Genomic DNA, 27,570 nt, shown 5'->3' on the forward strand with positions numbered 1-27,570 from the left:
GATATATTAATTAACTAACCCCAAGGTGGTACAGGTAAAAAAGTTAGTCTGTTCCTACCCAAAAATAACATAAAAAGCTCCTGTCCCCCAATCCTCTTCCCCCTCCATTGGGTCCATGTGGCCAAGTGCTCCCAACTTGAACCCGTGGTTATTTTCTGCCTCTCCCCCTACCCATCCTCTTCCCCATGAGGACTGCCTGCTTTCCCCCTCCTATCCTGTGTCCCCATGTGCTCTGCCTCTGACTCCCCTTTTTGCCCCTGTGTCTAATTAAAGTGTGATTGCCACCTGTTTCCCTCTGCCAGTTGTGGTCTTTTCCAGTGAGTAATCAAAGACCCAGGCATATCTGCCCCCTTTCAAAATTTCATAAATTATCAACTGCATCTCCCTACAAAGAGAACTGTGGGGCAGGGCCATAGAAGGTAAGTGTCACAGAAGGGCTCCATGATTGAGACTGGACCACATTCAACTTTAGCATTTCTGTCCTTTGACCTTTCCTTGGTTTGCTTTCCTCCCTTCCTCCCTCATGACCTACCTTCCTTCCTTCCTTTCCTCCTTCCTTCCCTCTTTCCTTCTTTTCTCCTTCCCTCCTTCCCTTCTTCCTTCCTTTCCTCCTTCCTTCCTCCTTCCCTCCCTCCATCTCTCCTTCCCTCCTTCCTTCCTCCATTTTCTCCTTCCCTCCTTCCTTTCCTCCTTTCTTTCTCCTTCCCTCCCTCTTTCCTTCTTTCCTCATTCCTTCCTTCCTTCCTTTCCTCCTTCCTTCCTTTCTCTTTCCCTCCCTCCTTCCTTCTTTCTTCCTTCCTTCCTTCTTTCATTTCCTCCTTCCCTCCTTCCTTCCTTCCTTCATTACGCCCCTTTTCCCTCCTTCCTTCTTTCCTAACATGGATTAAACATTTACTATAAACACCGACTGAGCCCTGTGCTAAATAGAGAAGCCCAAGTGGCAGCAAGTTTGGCCTCCCTCCCTCCTGGTTCACTCTCTTGAGCCACAGAAAGGAGACCTCCCTTCCCTGCCCATTCCCACTTCCTGAAGTATTGTCCTTCCCCACCAAGGGACCAGAAGTTGAAACTCCAGACTGACTCCCTGGCAATTTGGGGGAACACGTGGAGAAAGAGGAATTGGGCAAGGGATGGGTAAGAAAGTTGGGTACCAATGTTAGCAGGTTCTAGGCAGACTCCTACCTCAGTAGTAGGAGGAGAGAGCTCAGGCCAGCTCAGGTTTGGGCAGCAGCTCAGGGAAACTCCCCAAGACCCCAAGAAGCCAATATTAAGAGGGTGCTGAGCCAGGAAGGTAAAAGGCACTCAAAACTATAGACTTAGCTTTCCACAGAGCAAAAGGGAGAGCTGGAGAGAGCCAGAGAAGTCCCCTCCCAGGCTCTCATTCTCAATGGAGAGGCTTGAGCATCCCAGAGCTGGGCAGAGGCTGCTCCTGGCCCTGGATAGGTCAAGTTAAGGGGCTAGGATCACCACCACTCACATTTCTTTCTAGGGCCTTAGGGTTTGAGTGCCTTAAGCAGACTTACTTGAGTCTCACCACAACCTTGCAAAAGGGCTGTTTGGATTTGTTATTGTTCAGTTGCATCTGACTCTTCATGATCCTGTGAATCATATCATGCCAATCCTGCCCATGGCGTTTTTTTGGCAAAGATCCTGGAGTGGTTTGCCTTTTCCTCCTCCAGCAGATTAAGACAAATGGGGTGAAGTGACTTGCCCAGGGTCCCACAACTAGGAAGTGTCTGAGGCCAGATTTGAACTCTGGTCTTCCTGACTCCAAGGCTGGTGCCTCTCCATTGAGCCACCTAGCTGTCTCCTTTATGACATATGATAATATAATAGCCAGAGTTATTACTGTCCCATTTTAGAGATGAAGAAATTAAGGGTTAGAGAGTTTAAGTGACTTGGTCAGGTATGTATCTGAGATGAGCTTTAACTCGGTGTCTAGGCCTCTCTCCACTAGGCTGTGGCCAAGTGTGGGGAAACTACATCCTGGGAAGGATGATGGTGCCATTTGTGGGCCACCTGCCAAGGCACAAAGCACAGTCACGTGTGTTAGGACCTTTGCTTCAAGGTTTGATCCCCATTGTCGAAGTCTGGCTGCAGAGACTGAGAGAAGGGAAAGGCCTACCTTGCCTGAGGCCACCTAGCAAGTAAGTGAGCTGGAGAGAGCTTAGTATTCCCATGTAAATAAGCTCAGAAAGCTTTCTGGACTTCCTATGGTCAGTTAGTAGCAGGGCTGAGACTAGAACTCAGAGAAATCTAAGCATTAAAGGTGAAGAAGTCATCTTGTATAACCCTTTCATTGACTGGAGACAGTAACAGAGGCCCAGAGACTTGCCTGGTGTCACCAAGCTAATTGGTGGCAGAGCTGGGACTTGAAGCCAGATTTGCAGCCTCCTGGCCCTGGGCACTCTCTCTACATGCTCTCTACCTAGGGAGCTTTCTACTGGGCAACCCTAAACGCCAAGCCCTGATTTGAGGATGCTGCCAAAGCTTCACTCAGCTGGCCCTTGCTGCCTCTCAGGAGGGCTGCACTTTACCTGGTCATTGTCCCCTTTTGGCCTTCACCAAATCTCCCCCAGTCTTTCAAAAAACCCACTGCATTTGCCCCCATTCCATCCTCCATTCTCTCCTCCTTTTCCCAGCCAATGCCCTCCGAAAGCTGTTTGTGGTCTCACTTCTCAACACTTTACCACTCACCTGAAATCAAGGTGACCACCAATTTCTTGGCCTTTTCTTGGTCCTCATCTTCCTTAATTTTCTGTAGCATGTGACCATTCTGAAGTCCCAGATACTCTCTCCTCCCTCAGATTTCTCAGTCCTCCTCCTCCCTCTCTGACTCAGTCTCCTTTCCTGCACCCAGCATCTATGTCCTTCTCCCTAACAAGGATATCCACCAAGACTCTATCCTGAGCCCTCTTCTTTCTCTACACCTTGTCTCTTGGTGATTTCATTAGAAACATAGGTTTAATTATGTCAATGCCAATAATTCTCAGGTCTATATAGTCTCTCTCTCTCTCTCTCTCTCTCTCTCTCTCTCTCTCTCTCTCTCTCTCTCTCTCTCTCTCCCCCTCTCTCCCTCTCTCTCTCTCTCACACTCACTCTCTCTCTCCTCCTCCTTTTCCTCCTCCTCCTCCTCTTCTTCTCTTTCCTCTTTTCTCTCTTCTCTCTCTGTCTGTCTATCTCTGTCTCTGTCTGTCTCTGACTCTGTCTCTCTCTCTTTCTCTCTGTCTGTCTGTCTGTCTCCCTCCCTCCTTAGGTACATGGAGCTCAAGCCCCACATCTCCAACATCGTGTCTCATAGACATTTGTAAAATGGGGGATTTGGACTAGAAGACCTCCAAAGTCCCATCTAGATCTAAATCTAGGATCTTCTGATCTCAAACTCAACCTACCCTACATGGCACTCATTCTCTTTCTCCCTAAACCTTGCAGACTCCTTCCCTATTTATGCAGAGAGAAGCAGCATCCTCACAGCCACTCACGTTCACAACCTTAGACATCCTCCTACGCTCTTCTCTCTCCCCCTTCCCCTCCCCTATATCCAATTGGTTGCCAAGTCTTGTGGTTTTTATCTCTACTACATTTCTCACATCACTCCCTTCTTTTGTGTCCTGATGCCACTGCCCTAGTCCAGGCCCTCCTCACCTATTGCCTGGACCACTCCAATAGCCTCCTGATTGGTCTCCCTGCCTCCTGCCTCTCCCTTTTTAAGGTAGCATCCTCCATCCAGATCTCCCTGAAGCCCTCACAGTTCTAACCCTGTCACTTTCCCGCTCAAATGACTCAGCATTCACAATCTGGCTTTAGCCTGGATCACCGGCCATTTCCCCTTTACATGGTCTACATGCCAGTCAGACTGGTCTATTTGTTCCCCAAATTCAGCAGCCCATCTCCCATGTCTGTCTTTTGCACTGGCTAGTGCCTCTTACAGTCCTGAGCTTTCTTCAAGAATCAATTCCTGTCTAGCCAGCTCCAGAGAAAGAACTGATGGACACAGAATACAGATAGAAGCAGATTTCTTTACTTTATGATTTGGGAGATGTAGGTCTGTGTTTTCTTTAACAACATGACTAATATGGAAATGTTTTGCATGACTGCACATGTAGAATCTATGTCAAATTGCTTGCCTTCTCAAGGAGGGGCAAGGGAAGGGAGGGAGCGAGAGAATTTGGAACTTAAAACTTTAAAAAATGAACGTTAAAAACTTTTGTTTACATGTAATTGAGAGCAATAAAATTAAGTAAAAATTAAAGGAAAAAAGGAATCAGTTCATGTGGCAGTTGCCTCTTACAGGAAGCCTTCCTTGATTCCCCATGGCTGCTAGTACTCTCTCCTCTAATTATGTTTCTATACTTCTCTGGTTACATTCGCACTCACGTCTTTGTCCCCCCAGTGCTGAGCACCAAACTACAACTTAGAACAAGTGTTCATTGGCTTGAACTGGAATAACCTCTGAGGGCTCATGGGAAGGTTCTTACTTACCTGGCAAAGACCCATTCACATAGCCATTGATGGTGTGAAATTTAGAGTACAATTTTTTGGACTGGTACACCTGAGTCTGTGTCTTGGACCCATTTAATTCTGAATACCAACTTTTCCCTGGGGATAGAGAGGGTAGAAAAGAAAATGCTCATTAGCTTTCCTTGGCCCTTTCTGCCCGAACCATCTTTCCTTCCAGCAATACCAAACCTTGGTGACACAATTCCAAAACACGCAGACAAAGGATAACTTTTCATTCCAAATCAGAGGAAACAAAGCCTAGTCCAACCCCCGGCCCCATCTGGAGTCTTTGTGGGACCTCTTGGGACATCAGTCAGCAGATAGGCTCCCCCTTCCTGGAGCCCTTCAGGAGTTAGAAGAGACCTCAGGGGGAGTCCATTCAATCCAGTCAGCTGTTCCTGAACAAGAATCCTCTCTATGACATACACCAATGTGGATATCCAGCCTTCACTTAAAGTTCTCCAATGAAGGCAAGCCCTCCACCTCCCAAAGCAATCCAGGGGTAGAAGCTCTAAGGAGTCAGATTTCAGGTCACAGATCAAACAATTAGAGCTGAACTAAAGTGGGATGGACTGCCTTGGAAGGCTCTTTTCGGGACACTCCTGGCTTCAGAATGATTATCAATAGTAACTGTTGGTCTTTCCCTCCCAGATACATTTACTTATTTTTTTCTTTCTTTTGTTCATTGAAGGGGCCACTCCTTGTTTACTTCTTAAACAGGCCTATTCACTGAATGGGCATTGCCTCATTCTAAGTGAGTACCTGAATAGGCCAAGGTCTCCTACTGCATCCTGGGCCTTCTCCAGTCATCCTGATGAATATCTGGTCACTGGATCCAGATGGCCCAGGAGAGGAAGTGAGGCTGGTGACCTGCACAGCCCTCCATCACTCAAAACAAAGTCAAGTGCAAGTCACATCATCATTTCTCTGATGGCGTGGTCTTCTTCGAAAATGAAAGAGGAACATAGATAGACAAACCCATTTTGACTTCCATGGAGATATTTCCAGCACTATGCTCCCTGCCCTGGCCACAGGAGTCTCTGGTGGGAGGGGTGAGTACTCCACATCGTTGTGTGAGCACTTTACATGTGCATGAGCAAAGGCATGGGGTGGGGCACGGAGGGGTAAGGATTAAAAATAATACAGGGAAATAAAGGTAATGGAAAAGCAAAAGGCAGCATCACAAAACAAAATAAGGAGAACCTACTTAGGACAGGAAGTCTACACCAGAGGAGGAAAGAAGTCTTTGGAGTGGGCCCATTCACTTCCTACAATGCTTGAGCTTGAACTTGGGACCTGGAGCCATAGGTATTGATACTGAAGGAGGAAATAGCATGTTTGGTACTTAAAGCATTCTGCTGGAGGAAGATGGGATTTAAGACTTCACTGGAGTTGGGACCTCTCATCAAGAAAACTCCCTCTATCAACAAGGATGGGCTACTGGTGGAGATTTCCTCCTTCAATTCCTCCCCACCTCTAAGCACCCTTTAAGTCCCTTAGAATCAGTTCTTGCCTTTTTAACAACTTAATGACCCCACTTGATTTGAATTTTGTGCCTTGTTGGTATTTTGGTCATAGCCCAAATATGTTATCTATAAGCTGTCCTCTCTTCTGAAAGAGGAGACCCAAGTGACTCAGAGTGCATCTCCATACTCTAGGTCTTAGGGGACAATGAAGTATTCTGAAGAAAATGGAAGCGGGGTTTCAATGGGGATCTGAGTTGAGGAAGAGGAAACTTGACCCTTGTCAGGAGGTTGGGGAGCAGAAAAGTATTTTCCAGAGGAGAAAGGGAATGAACAAGAAGATCTGGACACTTGGAACTCCAAAATAGGAAGAACAGGAAGCTGGGTGTTCTGAAGGCCTGGTTGAGTCCAGGTTCTGAAACCATTGGGTAAGAGCTCCTTTAGAGCCGAGGAAGAAGCAAAGGGTAGTGGAGGGTGGTCAGGGGTCACTGATTCCCGAGGATGCAAAGGGAGCTCTTTGTCAATCTGATAGGGGTAACACAGAGAGAGGCCTGCTGTCTTCCTGGGACATGTAACTAAGAGTCAACAGAGAACCTCCAAGATAGATCACATGTCTGCTCCCCATTTGGGGTGATTCCAATGGGCACTGCCAAGAGGTACCCCCAAAACCTTCCACTGAAGATTTTGGGGGGTCACACCATCCAAGTCAAGGGTTACTGAAGAGAAAAAATGTATTTGAGAAGTAAACCACTGGCTAAGGAGGCAATGATGTCTGAGAGAGGGATTTGGACCTCTGGACCCCAGCCTAAAATATAGGGACAACAGATTTCTGGCTGATATAGTTTTTTTCTGTTTTAAGTTTCTAGTTTTTCAAAAATTGAATTCCCTATCGAGAGAAAATCCAATCCCCATCACAGCACTGGGGTTGTTCCAGCAGAGGATGCCCACTGATCAGGGATCACGTAGAAAGGATTCTTGGTCAGGCCAGGGTTGGGCTTGATAGCTCCAAGGACCCTAACAGCTTGGGGATCCTGGGATCTGGGTCTCTTTGTGCTCAGAATGACTCTGAGTGATGGAGCCCAATGCCTCAAGCCCTGAAGGCTTCCTTCATACCACCTCCTCATGGATTCTCTCCCCCAGTAGCTACTTTGGGGTCTTCCAATGGCAAGTCTTGAACAACATTCCCTCAAGAGTTGCAAAGGGCTGTCTGCTCACCTTCATCAAAAACAGCAAAAAGTAGCACAAAGTCTTGCAAGTGCTGTGTCCCATCTCTTTCCAGACTTCCTGAAAGAGAGAAGGGAGCTGAAAAGATGCAAAGAACTCTCCCATCAAAGGACAGTGGAGCTAGGAAGCCTCCTGCTGCTTTTGAGTCTTGTGGGAAAGTGGGGCAGGGGGACTGAAATGTCTACATTGAAGACAATCATTCATTTCTTGCCAGGTTACACATAACCCAGACATGGCAACTTGGCTGAAAATAATGGGTGTCACAGGTGGGCCAAGTCATGGATGTTTCTGACTCTTGAAAGCACTCAGCCCAAGAGGGAAGCCATAGCCCAAACATGGGCATGGAATCATGGGGAACACTGGGGGCAATAGAGTGCATTCTCTAATAAGGGATTTTTCTCCAATTTACAAAGGATGAGGAGGGAAAGGAAAGATGCTTCCTTCTCCTGCTTGAGGTCTCAGTTTGCTCCTGCTCATTCTCATAGGAACAAACCCAGGAAATAGGAATTCAGAGCATCCAAGGTCAGACTGTGGCTCTACCATTGAGGCTCTGGATGACCCTGGGAAAGCTGCTTAACCTCGCTGGGCTTCAGTGTCTTCCTCTGTCAAAGGAAGGACATGGACTAGATGCCTCTTAAGGTCCCTTGAGATATCTGATCCTTTCAGTAAAGGTGTCTTCTGTGATTTTCCTGGGCTACCTTTCCCTGCCCATTACCCTTCTGCACCATCCACCTTTCCCTCCTCCCCCCTTACCTTTTTTACAGACCAGCAGAGCCCCAATCAAGCCTGTATTCAGGTCCTTCACAGTGTCAACATGGGACAGATAGGAGTAGGTGAGACATGGTGGGTCATGGTCCATAGGGCTGTTCTCTTTTAGGACATGCCAGACATATGTGTAGCTGGCACCTGGGGCTACTTTATCATCTTGCTTCTCTATGTAATTGGTCTGGTCATTGTACCCAGCCCCTAAGGCCAGAAGAAGAGGAACGGTTAGATTTAGGCCAAGCACAATCCAAATTCTCTGATCATTCCCAAGCACAGTGAATAAATAACAGTGAATGACATTCTCAGTAACGTAGTGAAACTTTGCAAGTGGGGAAAGAAGCTGACAGTGATGAGTCAGAACCCAACCCTAGTTGTGAAGGTTCAGACAAGACTAAGTAGGAATTGAGGTCAAGTATTTGATTTGCCATGTCTAACCTTGCTTTTCTGGCTATGGGTTAGTAACCAGTAAGAACAGTCCCACGTGAACTTCACAAATACACCTGAAGTGAACTCCACTCCAGTTGTGGCACCTTTGGAAGCCCCTAACAGTCTAGAAGGCACACTTCTCAATCCCCTTTGGGGATGCCATCTATTCTGGGAGAGTCCACATCTCCAAACTCTACTTACATGAATGCCACCCAAGGCGTCAAGTAGACCAGAGGATAAAGTAAATGCTCCATTACCAATCAGTAGCTCCACAATGCCTTCCACACCCCACCTAATCAGAGCCCACAGTTGCCAGCAGTAAGAAGCCTGCCTGCCTCACTTACCCTCTGAAGCCTTCCAGTAAGATATCCCAACAGCGTGGAGGCTGACTGGGTGGGAAGCCATGTTCTTCAGTGTAATAATCACAGTGTCATAGACTTCAGCTCGAATGGTGGGACCCAGGAGACCTGAAAGAGGGAGACACCGATTCCCATCCCACCTTTTGTGGAGTTGCTATTTAAAAAAGAGGGTGACCCCAGGGACAACGAGGAATCTACAGACCAAGTGGAAAAGATATTTTCCAAAGAAAGCTCTGAAATGAAGGCCAAATGCACAGGAACCAGAAATGGTAGGCCTCCACATATTGGAAGACTAGCCTGGCATGTTGGCTGGTTGTGTTATGAGCTTTGTCTCAGGTTTGGGTGGCGAATGTAACAGAAACTTTTCATTTTTGATTTTCTTTTATCCTTCCTGCAACTTTTGGTTAATGTTAACCTCACCTGACCAAAACCTGTCCCATGAGATGTGAAAATTTACTTAGAGCCTTAAACATTCCTTAGCTAAGAAGCCAGGGAAAGAATTTCAACTGCTCCTGACTCCCTGGTGACATGTTAATTATTCTTGTCATTCAATTATTTGTGTGTTTTTTTAGCAGCATTTTTTCCAATTATATACAAAGGCAATTTTTAACATTCTTTTTTAAATAAAATTTTGAGTCTCAAATTTCCTCCCTCCCTCATTTTCTTCTCCCCTCACTAAAACAGTAAACAAGTTGATATAGGTTATACATATGCCATCATGTAAAACCTATTTCCATATTAGTCATGGGAAAAAAGAAACAGTTGGCAAAACAGATACAGTTTGCAAAAGGAAAAAAAAAACACACAAAAAAGTGAAAATAGTAAACTTCGATCTCAATCAGTTTATTTGTGAATCCTCTAAATGCAGCTTTACCTATAGTGTGTTTGATGACGTTTGTTTCTTTAGGGATTGTAATGAGATTATGACGTTTAAATTTGTTCAACTTTCTTGATGTTGAAGGAAGTGTGGGATTATGGATCTATGTTCTGTTTAACTTTTGTGGTCTAAGGGGAATGTACAAAATTACAATATGTCAAAGAATTATTTTTCTGTCCCTCTGACATAATTTTGTATCTAAGAAGACTTGTCAGAATCATCATGGGGTTCTGTTTTTCTCAGAAGTCTGAACCTGGGTTTTACCTCTGTAATCTATGCACTGTGGCAGCTGAGCTTAGAGAGGAATTATTTCTGCCACAATGTGAGTACCTGCCCAGGAAGGCTACTGAACCTTCCCTGGGACTCCCTTCAGAGCTAAAGGTGGTCCTTGATGCCAAAGCAGAGCTCAGACAGGAGCTGCTCGGTCACCTGCTTTTTCCCTTTTGTATCGTTTGTGTCATGATACACCGGTTTTATTTGGCCACTAGAAAGAGGGAAAGGTCTAAGAAGTTAAGCTCCCCATGTGCTGGCTACAGGTGGCATCTCTGTGTGTCTCAGCCAGTGTCTCTGGCAGAAGACAAGCTACAAGTTCATGAATTTGGTTGGGTTCTCTCTAGGCTAAATATGTGTTGACTCCTCCTGGATCAAGGTCACAGGCTTTGATCAAAGGTATTAAGCCATGCAGCCACACACACATACCTAGGTGTGGATGCAGAGTCTGCCCAAGTGCACCCTGGACCTGTGGCATAGCTGGCTGCAATATGACAGAGGCAAGGTTGAAATATTTGCTTTTGCCCTGCTTCTCTATGCACATATCCTTTAGAGTTTTTGGAAACCATCATATAAAGGATCAGGGCAAACCCTATGCATTCATTCTCAGCTAATTCCTTTAGCCACTCCCAGAAGGGCACCTAGGAAGGAACAACATGGAACATATACAAGGTCACTCAGGCCAATTTTAGTCTCTTCAGGGAGTCTAAACACACTCAAAAAATGTACCTGGGGTTCAACTCAAGTGAACAAATGTGTATTTAACTCCTACTGTATGCAAGGCAGACCTTGTGCTCAAGGCCCTAGGGCTCCTCAGGCAAAGCAGCTATTGCAATCTCGGGTTGGCACCTACCCATCACAAGGGAGATGAGATGGCAGGTGCTCTTTTCTTTGTGCCACTCAGACCACCTCTAGCATACTGGCTCCAGTTCTGGAAGATGCCATTTAAATGGGACCCCTGAAAAGATGGCATTCATCCAGAGGAGGGCCACCTGGTTGGTGAATGGTCTAAAAACTACATCATGCCAAAGACTGGTTGCAACATAGGGGGCCTTTGGGAGGTAGTAATCTCTCATGGCCACCTTTAGGTCCAGGATGAATTCAAAGACCATTAGGACCTTAGTAAGTCAAAGGAGATCATGTTCTAGCTAGGACTAACAATGATCATAGATTTGACTAGGAAGAAAATTGACCTCCAGCCCTACCGCTGACACACACTGGCTCTTGGGCTCTAGAGGGTCATTTGTTTCACTTGTCACTGTCTCAGCCAACTTTCTAAAACTTGAATTTGCAGAGAAGTTGCTGAGTCACCTTGGTAGAGGGAGTTTCCTCACCTGAGAGTTCATTCCCTTGGCCAATAAAGCCACAGGTCACTTTCCTGGCCTATTTCACCTATTCCCTTCCAAGGCTTGCTCATGGCAAACTCTGGCAGGCCCTAGTGATTCTGGGATATATTGGAAAGAGTTCTGGATTTAGTCAAAGACTTTGAACTCAACTCTGCTACTTGCTCCCCTTAAGCAAATCCTTTCCCTTCTCTGGGCCTGTTAAGTCATCTGTAAAGACAAGGGGTTAGACTAGCCACTATCTAAGTTTCCACAGAACCTCTAGATAGGCTTGGCATCCTGGCCCAACCCAGAGAGTGTGTCTGCTTTCCAAAGACCATTCTCACTAAGTTGTGAGAGGTTTATCAACTTGATCGAGGGATCAAGTTTTTAGCCACATTGGCTCATGATGGTTTTCTATTAAGACAGGAAAAGGGTTGAACTTTGTAGCAGTGTAGAGATGAAAAAGAGCATCCACACAAGTGGAGGTCCCAGATCTTTGAAAGGACTGAAACACTGAGGTATTCTTGTCATTACCCATCCATGGTGCTCTGGGCTTGGCTTGGAGAAAGCGGCTATCTGTGAATTCTGCAAACATGGCCTTTTTATACAGAGTGGATCTCCCAGATGCAAACGTCTTTGGGGCTCTTGGAGGTAATCTGTACAAAAAAAGAATAAGATAGATTCAGTTTTGGAGGGCATTCCCTTCGTACCCCCAAACCACCAAAATTTCTTTAGCCCACCAACTCCCTGGAAGCATCCCATAACATAAGAAAAACAACTCTACACAAGCATGCTTTCTTTCCCTAAAGGGAATCCATAGAGTAAGAGTTTAACAGCAACAATTGGGGATGAGAAAGAGGAAGAGAAGCGAATACATATTTACAAAGTGCCTATGATGTGCCAGGCACTGTGCTAAGAGCTTTACAAATCATTTTTGTAAAAAAAAAGTTGCACAAATCTTTTACAATCTCATTTTATCTTCACAACAATCCTGAGGGGTAGGTGCTATTATTATCCCCATTACACAACTGAGGAAACTGAGGTAGACAAAGGTTCGGTGACTTGCCCAGGATTACACAGATAATGTCTACAGTCAGATTTGAACTCAGGTCTTCCTGACTCTAGCCCCAATGCTCCATTCACTGCACTACCTAGCTGCCTCTGAGTAAAAATATACTCAGAATCAAACCTGTCCATGAAGAAATGACTTTTCTATCAGCCTGTGAACCCTCTTGTTTGCAGTCAGAGGTTCCCAGACTTATTTGGCCTACCACCCCCTTTTAAAAAAATTAATCAGCAAACCTCCCATTAGATTAGGTTAAGACTTATTTTTATTCAACACCCCCGTAATTGCACCTGAGACTACTACTGCCCCCCAGATGGTTCCAGAACCCCCCAGGGGGTGGTATCACTTACTTTGGGAACCTATAGACTCTACATGATCCCCAAAGTGAAAAGTTTCTCTTCTCTATAGTAATGCTCCATTCCATAGACACTAAAGAGCCAATAACTAGGGCATGGTTTCTTCCTCATGTTTTCTGAGTTGCGGACCCCCTCCCCTCTGGAATTCTGGGGAAGGATGCTTTATGGATTTCTTTTCAGAATCATGATTTTCAAGGCATAAAGTGAAATACAAAAGAGATCAATCCTATTGAAACCAAAATATGATTCTTTTCCCATCCAAGTTTATGGACCTTTGAGATCTATCCATGGATTCCAACTCTTCTTAAGTCCATAGCTTTTAAAGGCAGCTCAGTCAAAAAGGGTGGCAGGCAGAACCACCCTACTATGGCAATAGTCCAAGTAGAGATGATGAGAGCCTGACAAAAGTTGAGAGTGGAAGGAATGCAAGAGGTCTGATGACTTGGCCGCTGATTAGAGGGGTGAAGATGGAAGAAGATGGAGGGAGAAAGAAAAGAGTTGAGAATGACTCAAAGTTCTTGAACCAGGATGACTAGAAGGATGGTAGGATCCGCAATAGAAATAGCAATGTGTGAAGGAAGTTAGGGCATGAGCAAGAAGACAAGGAATATAGTTTTGAACATATGAAAACTGAGATGCCAATGAGATATTCAAGTGGACATGTCCAGTGTGAATTGGTTGAATGATCATCCGCAAAAGCACTCAGTCATTAATGAGCTGGTGTCATCTTGGAGGGAGGTCTCTAAGTCTCACCTCAGGAGTCTGCCTTTCTTAGTTCTATGTTGTTCAAGATTTGTTTTCAGTGCTTTATGTTATCAATGTTATATTATCATGTTATCAATGAAAGTATCAATGGCATACAGAAACACCAAGCAAGAAAGGATGGCTAACATGCTAGATGACAGAGTCAAGATCCACAAATATACCAGCAGACTGTAATGATTTGCTGAATCTAATAAGATTAGCAGAACTAAGTAAAAAAAAAGTCTGGAGAAGTTTGTGTGTGGTATAATAAGCAGGATATTTTCTGGACATGAAATTTGGACAACCTGGATCCAAAATAAATGAATATCTTGGCAACTCATTCCATTGCTTCCTGGCAAATAGAGGAAGAAAAAGTGAAAGCAGTGATGTATGATTGTGAGATCTGGACTATAAGGAAAGCTTAGCACCACAAAACTGACACTTTCAAATCATGGTGCTAGAGAAGACTTTTGAGAGTCCCTTGGACAGCAAAGAAATCAAATTAGTCAACTCTCGAAGAAATTAATTCAGGCTGTTCCCTGGAGGGTCAAATACTGAAGCTAAAACTCTTTGGACACATAATGAGAAAACAAGACTCATTGGAAAAGATCCTGATGTTAGAAAAGATTGAGGGCAAAGGGAAAAGGAGATGGGAGAGGATGAGACGGATAGTGTCATAGAAAGCAATGAGCTTGGACAGACTTCCAGGAACAGTGGAGGATAAAAGGGGTCTGGCATTTTGTGGTCAATGGGGGGTCACAGAGAGTCAGACACAACTGAAAGAACGAGCAACAATGAATTCGAATCTCTTCTGACACCTGTGTGATGGAGGTGAGTCACTGAAAGCACTTCTCCAATGACCTAGGGAATTACAGGCACAGGTATCCCTAGAGGGTCTGCCATTTCCAATGCCATGGGGCCTTAATATATTGACAGAAAAGGAAAATGGCCCACTTGGCTTCAAGGTATCTACGTTTCACCCTTCACATGGCCAAAAGAATTGTCACTCTTCCACTTACAGATCTCCAGTGACTCCCCAGTGTCTACTCAATGAAGCTCCAGCTTGTCTGTGGAGTATTGGAGCTGAAGCCTGTCTTTTCAGTTTTATTGCATAGTACTGTCTTCCATGCATAGTCTTCTCCAGACACTGTGTGTTCTTTGCTGCCCCTTCTCTTTGCTTTGGCTTTCTCACGTGCAAAACTCACCATCCCACCCTACCCCTCAGGTGTCCAGAGGAAAGTATTTTGGAACCCTTAAAGCATTAATAGTAATGGGGTGAGTCAAGTTGATAGAGAACTACCTTCAGTTGGATCTATGGGTTACAGGCATCTGCTCTAGGCTGCTTCTTTTCCTTATCTCTTTTATCTCTCTTCTTATCTCCAGAATTATCTCTGGAATCTTCAGGAAATGCTACATGGACAATCTTGGTACTATCCTCAGCAAAATTCTACAATTAATGCTTATACTGATAATTTGTAAGACTATACGTACAGAAGCAGTGATCACTAGTGGTAAGTAATAATAATTAACCTCGTTTTCTTTTGGATAAAGTTGTTCATTTGATAAAACAGAGGAATACCATAGATAGGCATAGGATTTAGAACTGGAACTAGATGGACAACAGGGAGCTGAGTTGAGGAAGGGATTTAAGATCACAGACTGTCCAAGCTCAGTCATCTCTTCAAATCCCCACATTATTCATTCATTCATCTATATATTTGTTTGTTTGTTTGTTTGTTTTAAATCCCACATTTTATAGAAAAGGAAATTGAAGATGGTAGGATCCTAACTCTAGAACTGGAAGGGACCTTCAGGGCCATCTAATACAACCTCCTCCTTTTATAGAGGAGGAAACAAAGGCCCAGAGATGTCAGGTGATGCAGGTATTAAGCAAACTTGAAATCTGAACCTGAACCTTCTGACTACAAGTCCAACATTTTTTATCACTTTCCAACATCTTATTCATATGTTCTAGAATACCAAAGAACACTCAGTGTCAATAATGAGGCAAAGCTCTCTCCTCAGCCCTGGATTAGGACCAAAGGGTCACAGATTTCAAGCTGAGAAGAACTTCGAGTCCAAACCCATTATTTTACAGAAAAGGAAACTGAGGCCTAAGAACATAAAGGACTTGCTCAAGGTCATATAGACACATAGTGGCAGAGCCAGGATTTGGACCCAAGTTCTTTGACTGTACTACTCTCCCTCTTAATCAAAGATCAGCTTTTATTCCCACACTCCTCCTTCCATCTTATTCTTCTGACCCTGCTCTGGGTAGGCCTCCTTGAGTGTTGGCCCATTACTTCCAAACTCAGATCCTGTTTTCCTACTGAACATCTAGACCTGAAATCTCAGAGACTTCTGGCCTCGATTTTTGTACCATATTTTCCCTACTCAACCACCATTGTTCTTGGTCAGTGCTTAGTCAGCAGAGACAGTATGGTCAAGTGAAGAACCATTGGATTAGGAAGTAGTTGGAGAAACAGGGTTCAGTGCCCAACTCCAGTGCTAGATGTATGATCTGGGGTCCCCTTACCCCTGTATTTGTTTAAAGTCACCTTGGACTCTCAGTCCTGCAGTTTTTCCTAGGCTGTAGACAGAGAATCCAGTGAATGTAGCACAGGGGTAGGGAAACTTTTCATGTTGGAAGGCTGCCTTAATATTTAGCTGTAATCAAATAAGGCCTCATTCAAGAAACTTCCACTAGATATACTTAAAAATGTACATTATTTGTAAAAATCTAACTACTGTATACTTAATATAAAAAATGAAAACTATTTGTTAGTTTTAATGCTAACTAATCTTTTAATGACTTTGTTTTGTCTGCTTTTTGTTGGAAAACATTTGAACATTTGGTTGCAGCATGGAGGTCGCAGTTTCAAAGTGTAGATGAGTATCAGTCATTTGTGATCTTAAGGGCATCTTGATCTGGGTTAGGTAGGAAAATGCAGATTCACAGGAATAAGTGATTAAAAAGCAAGAAAGCATTTTTCAGGTATGTTGTGGAAGGCATGGCTTTTCTACTGCAGTTTTCCATATTTCAACTGGATCTTTCCTAGCATCAAACAGTGACTTTAAAATGTCATCTACTGAGAGCTCAATCAATTTCATCTGTAGTTCTTTAGGTGCCTTGGTGATATCGACTAGGAGAGGCTAAAATTCTAATTTGAGTGTGATGTCATGGTTCTCAAAGTCAGTGAACCTTTCATTGTATTCCCCAATTAATAGGTCTATAACAATGGTGTATTCTCCAAATGATTTGCATATATCATCTTATTCATCAATGACCTTTGCTAACTGGGAAAAGTGTTCATCTGAAATTTCTTTTTGAAGTATACATACACTCAGTAGATGTACCAAATAAAGTCCATCTTCATGGCTTTTATCTTGACAGCTGATGAAGATATCTACTCCCTATTTCCTGTTTGAGTGAGCAGAGCAAGCAACTCTTCATAGGAAAGAAAATCTTCTGTTATGACCTGAATGAAGCATAAAACCTGTGCCAAGTCAGTAGTACTGGTTGATGTATCCAAAGAGATTGAATACTATATATTTTTTCTTTTCAAGTATTGCATGCGATTGTTCTGTTAAGCTGAAGGCTAATTCACACTGCCAGTCAGTTGTGGTTCTCCTTGAAAGAGTCAGTTGTTTGTACTTTGAAACATTATCAGGGTCTAAGCATCCTCAACTTCGACAATACATTCTTTCACAATTACTACATCACTGAATGACTTCCTTTTTTTCCTGAATATATAAGCTACTTTATAAGTCACTTCAATGGCATTATTTCCAGGTCATTTTGCTGCTCCAAAGAATTGTCTTTGTTTTTGCTTTTCATTTTTTAATTTCTGCAATACAACCTTTCACGCCTCTACCTCTAAGGGAAGATTTACAGTAAGAAGACCACCAGCTGTTTTACTCCCAGGCTCCTGTAGTCTGATGCTTTGATAATCTCTAAACATTTCTGTGGCTTAAGAAAACTTAAAAGGTGGCAGGAGAGGTGTGTGACACTGGGATGGAGGCCTGGCCTGAGACCATGCAAGCAGTGGTGGGCATCAATAGTGGTGGCAGTGGTGGCAGCAGCAACTTCAGGAGCTCTCAGCCCACAGATGGTAAAGGGGTCAGATAGCTGGTCAAGAAAAATTACAGGAGACCCTTTGCTGGCACTGGGTGCATCTGGCATTGATTGACAGCTTTATTGCCCATACAAAGTTGTAGGTCACAGCTCCAGGGTGGAGGGAGAAGAGTCACAAAACAGCAATGAAGCACAACTGCCAACAATAGCCTAGACTCCCAGCACTTCCCATTGGATCCTACACTGGATAGCTTGGGCTTGAGGGTAGCAGTTTGCTCTTTGGTTATTTCAAGTTCTAAGAGTTCTCCTGTTGTTCAGTTATGTCTGATTCTTTGTGATCACATTTGGGGTTTTCTAGGCAAAGGTACTAGAGTGGTTTGCCATTTCCTTTTTTATTTTATTTCTCATCTTATAAATGAGGAAACTGAGACAAACAGGGTCAAGTGACTTGCCTAGAGTCACACAGCTAATGTCTGAGATCAGATTTGAACTCAGGAACATGAGTCTTCCTGACTCCAGGTCTAGCACTCTATCCACAGCAGCACCACCTAACTGTCCCTTCAAAAGCACATTGAAAACCTTAAATTGCAGTGGCACCAAGATGGCAGAGTAGAAGGATGTACCTGCTCTAGCTCTCCCCCAATAAGCCATAAAATACCTGTAAAATGACTGCAAATGTACAAGAATACAAGTCATTTCCCAATTGACAAATGGTCAAAGGCTATGAATAGGCAGCTTTCAGAGGAAGAAATCAAAGCTATCTATAGTCATATGAAAAAATGCTCTAAATCACTATTGATTAGAGAGATACAAATCAAAACAACTGAGACACCACATCACACCTTTCAGATAGGCTAACATGACAAAACGGGAAGATGATAAATGTTGGAGAAGACGTAGGAGAGTTGGAACAGGAATACACTGTTGGTGGAGCTGTGAGCTGATCCAGCCATTCTGGAGAGCAATTTGGAACTATGCCCAAAGGGCTACAAAAATGTGCATACCCTTTGACCCAGCAATACCACTTCTAGGACTGTATCCCCAAGAGTTCATAAAAATGGAAAAGGGTCCCACATGTCCAAAAATATTTATAGCAGCTCTCTTTGTGGTGGCCAAAAACTGAAAATCAAGGGGATGCCCATCAATTGGGGAATGGCTGAATAAATTGTGGTATATGGATGTAATGGAATACCATTGTGCTGTAAGAAATGATGACCAGGAAGACTTCAGAGAGGCCTGGAAAGACTTATATGAACTGATGCTGAGTGAAAGGAGTAGAACCAAGAGAACTTTGTGCACAGCAACAACCACAGTGTGAGAGGAATTTTTCTAGTAGACTTAGTACTTCACTGCAATGCAAGGACTTAAAAAATTCCCAATTGTCTCTTAAGGCAAAATGCCTTCCACATTCAGAGAAAGAACTATGGAATTGGATGGCAGAATGAAGCAGATCATTTTCTTTTGTATTATGTTTTGGTTTGTTTTATAATTTCTCCCATTAATTTTAATTCTTCTATGCAACATGACTAATGTGAAAATGTATTTAATAGGAATGTAGGTGTAGAACCTATATAAAACTGTATGCCTTCTCAAGGAGGGAGGTGGGGGGGAGGGAGGAAGAGGAAAAATCTAAGATAGATGGAAGTGATTGTAGAACACCGAAAACAAATAAAATAATACAAAAAATTTTTTAAAAAGAAAAAAATGACTCTAAACAAATTCTAGAGCAGCAGAAGCCACAAAATGACAGAGTGAAACAGATTTCCAGTCCAAAACAGCCTGGAAGACTGATTGGAAAGGTCTATCGCACCAGTCTCAGAGTGGAGCACAACCCAGTGTGGGCCGTGTGGCACAGACAGGACTGGAGCAGGTTTCAGGGCACAGAATCGCAGGTAGCAGCTGCGGTTCCCAGATTTCTCAACCGACAAATACCAAAGACAGCTTCAAAGGTCAGTAAGAAACCTCTTTCACCTGGGTTAGAGGGGGGCATGGGTCTGGCCCCAGGTCTGGCTCCAACTCCAGACCCAGGGCTGCAACAGCCCTTGTGGCAGCAGCATCCACTTTTGGATCCCTTGGCCTAAAGACCCTGGGGGAATCGAGCAGCTGATCTGTATCTCAGCCCTGAGTGGTGGTCCTGAGGTGAGGGGGAGCACTGGTGCTGGTGTGGTGGAGTTGGTGGTAGCTGTGGAGAGGGAATCCTACTCACAGTTCCAGGGCAGAAAAGAGTGCTTGTGGTTGCTCCCAGACCAGAGTGCAGGCCAAGAGAGGAGTAAAATCCTCTCCCTTGATACCTTGATAAAGGCATACCACCTTTGAGGAACTGAGAACTTGCAGAGATATCTCAGAGAACAGCTGCACAAAACCTCTGAGGCCTAGGGTAATATACCCTCCACTTGACAAAGGACTCAAAAGTCAAGTAACTGGCTGAGAAAATGTCCAAAAAAGGGAAAAAATAAGACTATAGAAGGTTACTTTCTGGGTGAAAAGGTATTTTCTTCCATCCTTTTAGATGAGGAAGAACAAAGCATACCATCAGAGAAAGACAGCAAGGTCAAGGCTTCTACATCAAAAGCCTCCAAAAATATATGCAGTGGTCTCAGGCCATGGAAGAACTCAAAAAGGATTTTGAAAATCAGGTAAGAGAGGTGGAAGAAAAATTGGGAAGAGAAATGAAAGCGATGCAAGAAAATCATGAAAAGTGAGTCAACAGCTTGCTGAAGGAGACTCAAAGAAATGCTGAAAAAAATAACACCTTTAAAAATAGACTAACTCAAATGGCAAAAGAGGTCCAAAAAGCCATTGAGGAGAAGAATGCTTTAAAAAGCAGAATCGGCCAAATGAAAAAGGAGGTTCAAAAGCTCACTGAAGAAAATAGTTCTTGAAAAATTAGAATGGAGCAAATAGAAGGGAATGACTTTATGAGAAACCAAGAAAATATAAAACAAACCAAAAGAATGAAAAAAAAATACAAGACAATGTGAAATATCTCATTGGAAAAACAACTGACCTGGAAAATAGATCCAGGAGAGATAATTTAAAAATTATTAGTCTACCTGACATCCATAATCCAAAAAAGAGCCTAGACATCATCTTCCAAGAAATTATCAAGAAAAAACTGCCCTGATATTCTAGAACCAGGGGGTAAAATACAAATGGAAAAAATTCACCAATCACCTCTGGAAAGAGATCCCAAAAGGGAAACTCCTAGGAATACTGTAGTCAGATTCTGGGGTTCCCAAGTAAAGGAGAAAATACTAAAGGCAGCCAGGAAGAAACAATTTAAGTATTGTGAAAATACAATCAGGATAACACAAGATCTAGCAGCTTCTATATTAAGGGATAAGAGGGCTTGGAATATGATATTCCAGAGGTCAGAGGAGCTAGAATTAAAACCAAGAATCACCTTCCCAGCAAAACTGAGTATAATACTTCAGGGGTAAAAATGGAATTTTAATGAAATAGAGGACTTCCAAGCATTCTTGTTGAAAAGACCAGAGTTGAATAGACAATTTGACTTTCTAATACAAGAATCAAGAGAAACATGAAAAGGTAAACAGGAAAGAGAAGCCTTAAGGAACTCAATAAAGTTGAACTGCTTCCAGTCCTACATGGAAAGATGATATTTGTAACTCATGAAACCTTTTTCAGTATTAGGGTAGTTAGAGAGAATATATATATATATATATATATATACATGTATGAGTATAATATATATGTGTAGGCATGTATTTGTATGTGGGTGTATGTGTGTATGTATATATATGTGTGTGTATGTATGTGTGTGCATACACACATACATACACATACACAGTCAGAGGGCCCAGGGTGAGCTGAATATGAAGGGAGAATACCTAAAAAAATAAAATTTGTTGTTGAATGGAATGCACTAGGAGTAAGAGAAAGTGAGAGGTAGATGTAGCAAATCATCTCACATAAAAGAGGGAAGAAAGAGCTTTTACAATGGAGGGGAAGAGGAGGGAGATGAAAGGTAATACGTGAGCCTTTCTCTCATGGGATTTGGCTTAAGGAGGGAATAACACACACTTACTTGAATATGGAAATCTATTTTACCCTGCAGGAAGGCAAGGGGGAAGGGGACAGGAGAGGGAAGATAATAGAAAGGACAGCAAACTGGGGAAAGGGATAATCAGAAGCAAATACTATTGTGGGAGAACAGGTCAAAGGAGAGAATGAAATAAATGAAGGGCAGAATAGGACAGAGGGAAATGTGGTTACTCTTTTACAACATAACTATTATGGAAGTGCTTTGCATTGTCACACATGTGTGACCTATATTCAATTGCTTGTTTTCTTAATGAGGGTGGGTTGGGAGGGAAGGAGAGAATGTGAAACTCAAAACTTTAATAATGAATGTTAAAAATTGTTTTAGCATGCAACTGAAAATTAAGATATACAGACAATGGAGTATAGAAATCTATTTTGTCCTACAGGAAAATAGAGGGGAAGGGGGATGGAAGAAAGGTGGGTAATAGAAGGAAGGACAGACTGGAGGAAAGGGGGGATGGGGTGCATGCTGTCCTGGGGTGGGGGGTAGGGAGAGATGGGGAGAAAATTTTGAATTCAAGCTCTTGTGGAAGTGAATGTTGAGAAGTGAAAAATAAATAAATTATATATATATATATTTTAAAAAACCTTAAATTGCTATATAAATACTAGCTACTATTATAATTATTGTTCCACATGACAGTATTTCAAATCCTAAAGATGACCTCCACCCCACCCCCAATCTTTTCAGCAAGATATTAAAATATTTGTATTACTAATGACATTAGAAACCATTTTCCTGTGTCCCATGTCTTGGAGGCTCTCGGTGGAGCCTCCTCCCACTCCCACCTTTAACTGACTCCTAACTCAGAGCCCCTTTCTCTGACAAGTTCCATTTTGGAGACATTCTTTGATTTCTAGAGTAAGGCACTGGGCTGGAACCATTGGTCAATCCTTGGCACGAGCTGCTTCCTCAACCCCACCCCAGGGAAATGCAGTCTCTAAAGCACTCCCCATATTTTCACCCACCATTCACTCCCCACACCTCAAAGGGCCTATTTCAGCACCCACATCAGTGGCTCCAAATTCCATCTTACCCATCAATGTTTCAAAGAAAGTGTTGAGGAAGGCCCATCTCAAACCATTCATGGTCAAAACCCACTGGAAACTTCACAGACTCATAGATTTAGAGCCAAGGACCTTAGAGACCATCTAGTCTAACCCCCTTATTTAAAGGTGAGAAAATTAAGTCTCAGAGAAGGTAAGTCACAGGGGACAGAGGAAGGGTTTGAATCTAGGTCATTTGACTCCAAATTCAGTGTACTTTCCACTGGCGCTCACTGCCTCGTGTCAGCAGCTAGGCTCCCCAAGTCTAAGAGGAAGGCTCCATGTTACAAGCAATGGGGTCTAGAATCCATGGGATTTTTATGTTGGTCTAGATCCCTGTCATTTATTCATTCATTTGGTAACTGGGCAAATTAAACACCTACTATGTGCATAGAGAGAGGCAGCTTGGTTTAGTAGCTAGAGAACTGGATTCACATCCCACCTCTAATTCCTACTGTGACACTCCACTTTCCAGGCAACTCAATAAGACTGGAGATCCTCAGGTGGCAAGAGTTTCCTCCTCACTCATGAAATGTCTGGTTCAAAGCCCCTTCCCCCATCCACACCAGTCCCCCCCCCTTTCTGTGTATACACCAGGATAGAGGCAGAAAGGGGGTTCTTAGCCTGGAATCCAGACCTATCTCAGAGGACTTGGGTCTTCATTGGGAAAATAATGGCATTTTTGCCTTCACTAACAAACAACTAACATTGAACATGTCCTTGATCATTTCTAAACATGTTATTCTGAGAAGGCTCCCCAAGGCTTGGCCAGATATTGCCAAAGGGCTTGAGGATAAAACACAAGGAAAGAAGCTGGGGTCTAGTCTCCTGGGGTGGGCAACCTGCTATGTACGTAGAACATTAAATGGGTTGTGTTGGGGCCTGAGGAAGGGGCCAGCTGATGTTCAGACAGCAGATTGAGGAAGAGAGGGGACTCCCAAGAAGTCCCAGGCCCCCTCCACCCTGGGATTTTACTTCCACTGACTTCCCTGAAACAATACTGTAGGCTGAGAAGTAACAAAGCAGTTTCTTTTTTCTTGGCTTTGTAGCCAAAAGCCGGTATCTTGTATCTTCCTGAACAGCAAGTGTTTCCAGTAAATGGAAAGACCTACTGATAACAGTGTTTACTTTGGAGACAAGGACAGATTAATGTATTTTCTTCTCTGTGAAACTATGTTATCAGGAAAGAAATTCAAGGCCCTTCCTTCTTGCATATCTACTCAGCTTCTACACTGAGACACAGTGTACTTCGATTAGGATGAGAGAATTTTCCCTGGACAGCGAACCTGAGCAGGAAATGAGGTCATCACAACCCTGGAGCTCATCTGCCTGGCAGGTCCTGTGCCTTCCTTTACATTGAAGCAGAGCATCCTAGTCTGGGACAGAACACGTTGCCAGCAAGTCCTTCCCAAGGGCAGCCCAAATTGGCCTCTTGGCCATTTCTTCCACCTTCCCCTCCTGGTTCTGCCCTCTAGGTTAAAGTGAACAAGTGGGGTCCCTTCTCCTGAGACTTCTCATCTCCAGCTTAATCATATCTCTAAAACTGAATTTACCTCCTCCTGTCCACCAGGAGCAATTCATAAAACTACCCCTTGATTTCCACCAGTTTCTGATTACCAGGTTATTTTTCATCAAAAATCATTTAAGGCATTACCTTTCAAAAAAACCCCAAGAGTTGTCTGGGACTGAGTGTAAGAATCCCACAATCCTTTGATCTCTCATGAAAATGAAAAGGACAGGGAAAGTATGAAGAACAACTTCAGATGGATGTTCAGGGAGGCATCAACCTTAACCCGTTGTTTCACGTTGCTGATTTTAATATATACATTTGGCCAGCATCCTTCTTCCCAGTGTCTGAGTTACATTATACACAACTCGCTTAATGGTCTCTGGTCTCCTCACCATTCTGACTATCTTCCTCTATGTACTCTCTAATTTCTCCCTTCCTAAAATGGAGTGCTCCCAACTGGACACCATACTCTAGATGAAATCTGAACAGGAAGAGTGTTATGAAGCTGGTTGAAAGCCCAGATCTTAGGAATATGTCTCCAGACATTATTTGCCAGTAAAGAATGACAGCCATTTCATGGGACCCATCAGGCAGATGGTCCAGGCAGAGTTATATCCATTGGTCCCTGATTGTAGTCAGCTAAGAGAAAAACACAGAGATGGGAAGAGAAAGAGAGAAGGACCAAGTGATGATTGAGCCAGGACAAAGTATCTAACTTCGGGAGTTGGTCAAGCAGAGGATCAGAGTCTGGGTCCCCCAAGCTGGTATCCATTATATAACCACAGGTACCCAGGCCCCCAACGATGGCCTTGCCCTGGAGAGCAAGATTTTCCGGCATTCAGAATGGATGCCTTTTATTAAAAAGTCCTGTTGAAGGTGTCTCTAAATGTTTTCTCTTGCTCATTCTGCCTTTGGCAGCTGCCAACCTTGCCCACCTCTAATCTTGGTCATGATGGGAGGGAAAGAAAAAAGAGCAGGAAAATAGGACAGAAATGAAATGGGGTGGGAAGGCAGAAAGGTAAAGAAAAAGAGGGAGAGAGAAGAAAATGAAGAAGGATCAGTGGAAGGAAGGAGAAAGGAACCAAGAAGAAAGAATACAAGGAAAGTCTAAGGGAGGGAGAGATAAAGTGGAGATCTTATCACAGGCTTGAAGATCTGGAAGGAAACTCAGTTCAGCATGTACCCAATGGTATCAGTCCTTGGCACACTCTGGCATTCCTGAATAAAAGAACAACATATTCTCTAATCACTACAATATTTTGAAATTACTCTCCCACAGGATCCTGGAAGTCTCTGACATAGAAAGCAATTAGGATTAAGTTATGGAAATTTTTCAGGCATCTATTTCTTCTCTATTTCCTGAAAGTCCCTTTGACTTCCATAGTCCACAGGTTGCCTGACCCATGTTCTTAGAAAACAAGTGAGGCCACCTCATTTTCCAATGCTGGAAAGCCACATTATGAATTCATAGATGAACTCAAGTGCCCACAGAGTTATGGAAAGCACTCTCAGGCTTCTCTCCCTTGGCAAGTCTCATCCATCAACTGAGAATTAAGGAACTCAGGGGGCACAGTAGTCGAGTCACCTGCAAAAGCCTCCAGGACAAGGCTACACTTCATCTCGACTTTGCCTTCATTACTCTGAGCCAAAGGAGGCCATTCTTTGTCCCAAGTGAGTCTCACTGGTAATAATATATAGTAGGGGACCCTCCAGCAGCACCAAAATTTGATGGAAAGCAGAGTTAATCATTGTTGCTTATAGCTCTTATTAACTCTAATTCCAAGACTTTGTTAAAAAAAAAAACAAACAAAAAACAGTGGCCCACCATGGAAGGAATCCTGCTTAGGGTTGCAGTCTCTATGGTCAGAGTATTTTTATCCTTAGCTATCTATATCCCAGTGTAAAAGTCCTTGCTTCTACTTTTTTTTGGTCCCTTTCATAGGTTCACAGATTTAGAACTGGAAGGTCATCTAGGTAGTATTGGGGGCAGGATTCCACTGAACTGGCAGTCAAGGGACCTAAAGTCAAATCCTGGTTCTGGGGGACAGAGCCAAGATGGTGGAGTAAAAGCAAGGACTTGCTTGAGTTTTCCCCCAAGCCCCTTCAAATACCTGTAAAAATAGCTCTAAACAAATTCTAGAGCTACAGAACCCACAAACTGACAGACTGAAACAAACATCCAGCCCAAGACAACCTGGAAGGTTGAGAGGAAGGGTCTATCACACTGGGCTGGGAGTGGAGTGCAGTCCAATGTGGGCCAAGCCAGCAGGTCTCAGGGAACTGAACCACTGGCAAACTTCTCAACCTGCAAATGCCAAAGACAGCATAGAAGGTCAGTGGGAAAACTCTGTGGGACCAGGGTGAAAGAGGATCGTGGTCCAACTGAGGTCTGGCTCCAGCCCTGGGGCAGCAGAGGTGGCAGCAGTGGCAACAGCAGCACCAGCAGTGGCTGCTTCCAGAGCTCTGGGCCCACAGACTGTGAGGGATCGAGCAGCTGATACAAAACCCCTGAAACCTGGGACAGTACACTCACACTGACCCCCGCCCCCACCCCTACTGGAAACAGAGTCCTACCTTGACAAAGAGTTAAAAAGTCAAGTACTGGGCTGGGAAAATGAGCAAATAGTGCTAAATAAAAAAAAAAGCCAAAACTCAGATTATAGAATCTTACTTTGGTGACAAAGAAGATCAAAACATGTAGCCAGAAGAAGACAACAAAGTCAAAGTTCCTACATCAAAAGCCTCCAAGAAAAGTATGAATTGGTCACAGGCCATGGAAGAGCTCAAAAAGGATTTTGAAAATCAAGTAAGAGAAGTAGAGGAAAAATTGGGAAGAAAAATGAGAGTGATACAAGAACATCATGAAAAACGAGTCAACATCTTGCTGGAGGAGACCCCCCCCCGCCAATACTGAAGAAAATAACAACTTAAAATATAGACTAATCCAAATGTTAAAAGAGGTCCAAAAAGCCAATGAGGAGAAGAATGCCTTAAAAAATAGAATTGGCCAAATGGCAAAGGAGGCCCAATAGCTCACTGAAGAAAATAATTCTTTAAAAATTAGAATGGAGCAAATGGAAGTTAATGACTTTATGAGAAACCAAGATATTACAAAGCAGAACCAAAAGAATGAAAAAATAGAAGACAATGTGAAATATCTCATTGGAAAAACAACTGACCTGGAAAATAGGTCCAGGAGAGATAATTTAAAATTATTGGTCTACCTGAAAACCATGATCCAAAAAAGATCCTAGACATCATCTTCCAAGAAATTATTAAGAAAAATTGTCCTGATATTCTAGAACCAGAGGGTAAAGTACAAATGGAAAGAATTCACCAATCACCTCTGGAAAGAGATCCCAAAAGGGAAACTCCTAGGAATACTGTAGTCAGATTCTGGGGTTCCCAGGTAAAGGAGAAAATACTGAAGGCAGCCAGAAAGAAACAATTCAAGTATTGTGGAAATACAATCAGGATAACACAAGATCTAGCAGCTTCTAC

General features: G+C 43.4%; 1 protein-coding gene across 1 annotated transcript in view; it reads right to left on the bottom strand.

The window, feature by feature from the left end:
- The window catches only part of F8 (coagulation factor VIII), a 124,678-nt gene that overhangs the window by 85,051 nt on the left and 12,057 nt on the right, over positions 1 to 27,570 (bottom strand). Inside the window, exons 2-6 of the mRNA XM_072626568.1 lie at positions 11,741 to 11,862; positions 8,720 to 8,842; positions 7,938 to 8,150; positions 7,176 to 7,244; positions 4,480 to 4,596 (exon numbers count right to left, since the gene is read on the bottom strand). Of these exons, the coding sequence (XP_072482669.1) occupies positions 4,480 to 4,596; positions 7,176 to 7,244; positions 7,938 to 8,150; positions 8,720 to 8,842; positions 11,741 to 11,862 (644 nt within the window). The remainder of the gene's footprint in view (positions 1 to 4,479; positions 4,597 to 7,175; positions 7,245 to 7,937; positions 8,151 to 8,719; positions 8,843 to 11,740; positions 11,863 to 27,570) is intronic.

The sequence above is a fragment of the Notamacropus eugenii genome, chromosome X, assembly GCF_028372415.1.
Source record: "Notamacropus eugenii isolate mMacEug1 chromosome X, mMacEug1.pri_v2, whole genome shotgun sequence".
In the NCBI taxonomy this organism is placed as follows: Eukaryota; Metazoa; Chordata; class Mammalia; order Diprotodontia; family Macropodidae; genus Notamacropus; species Notamacropus eugenii.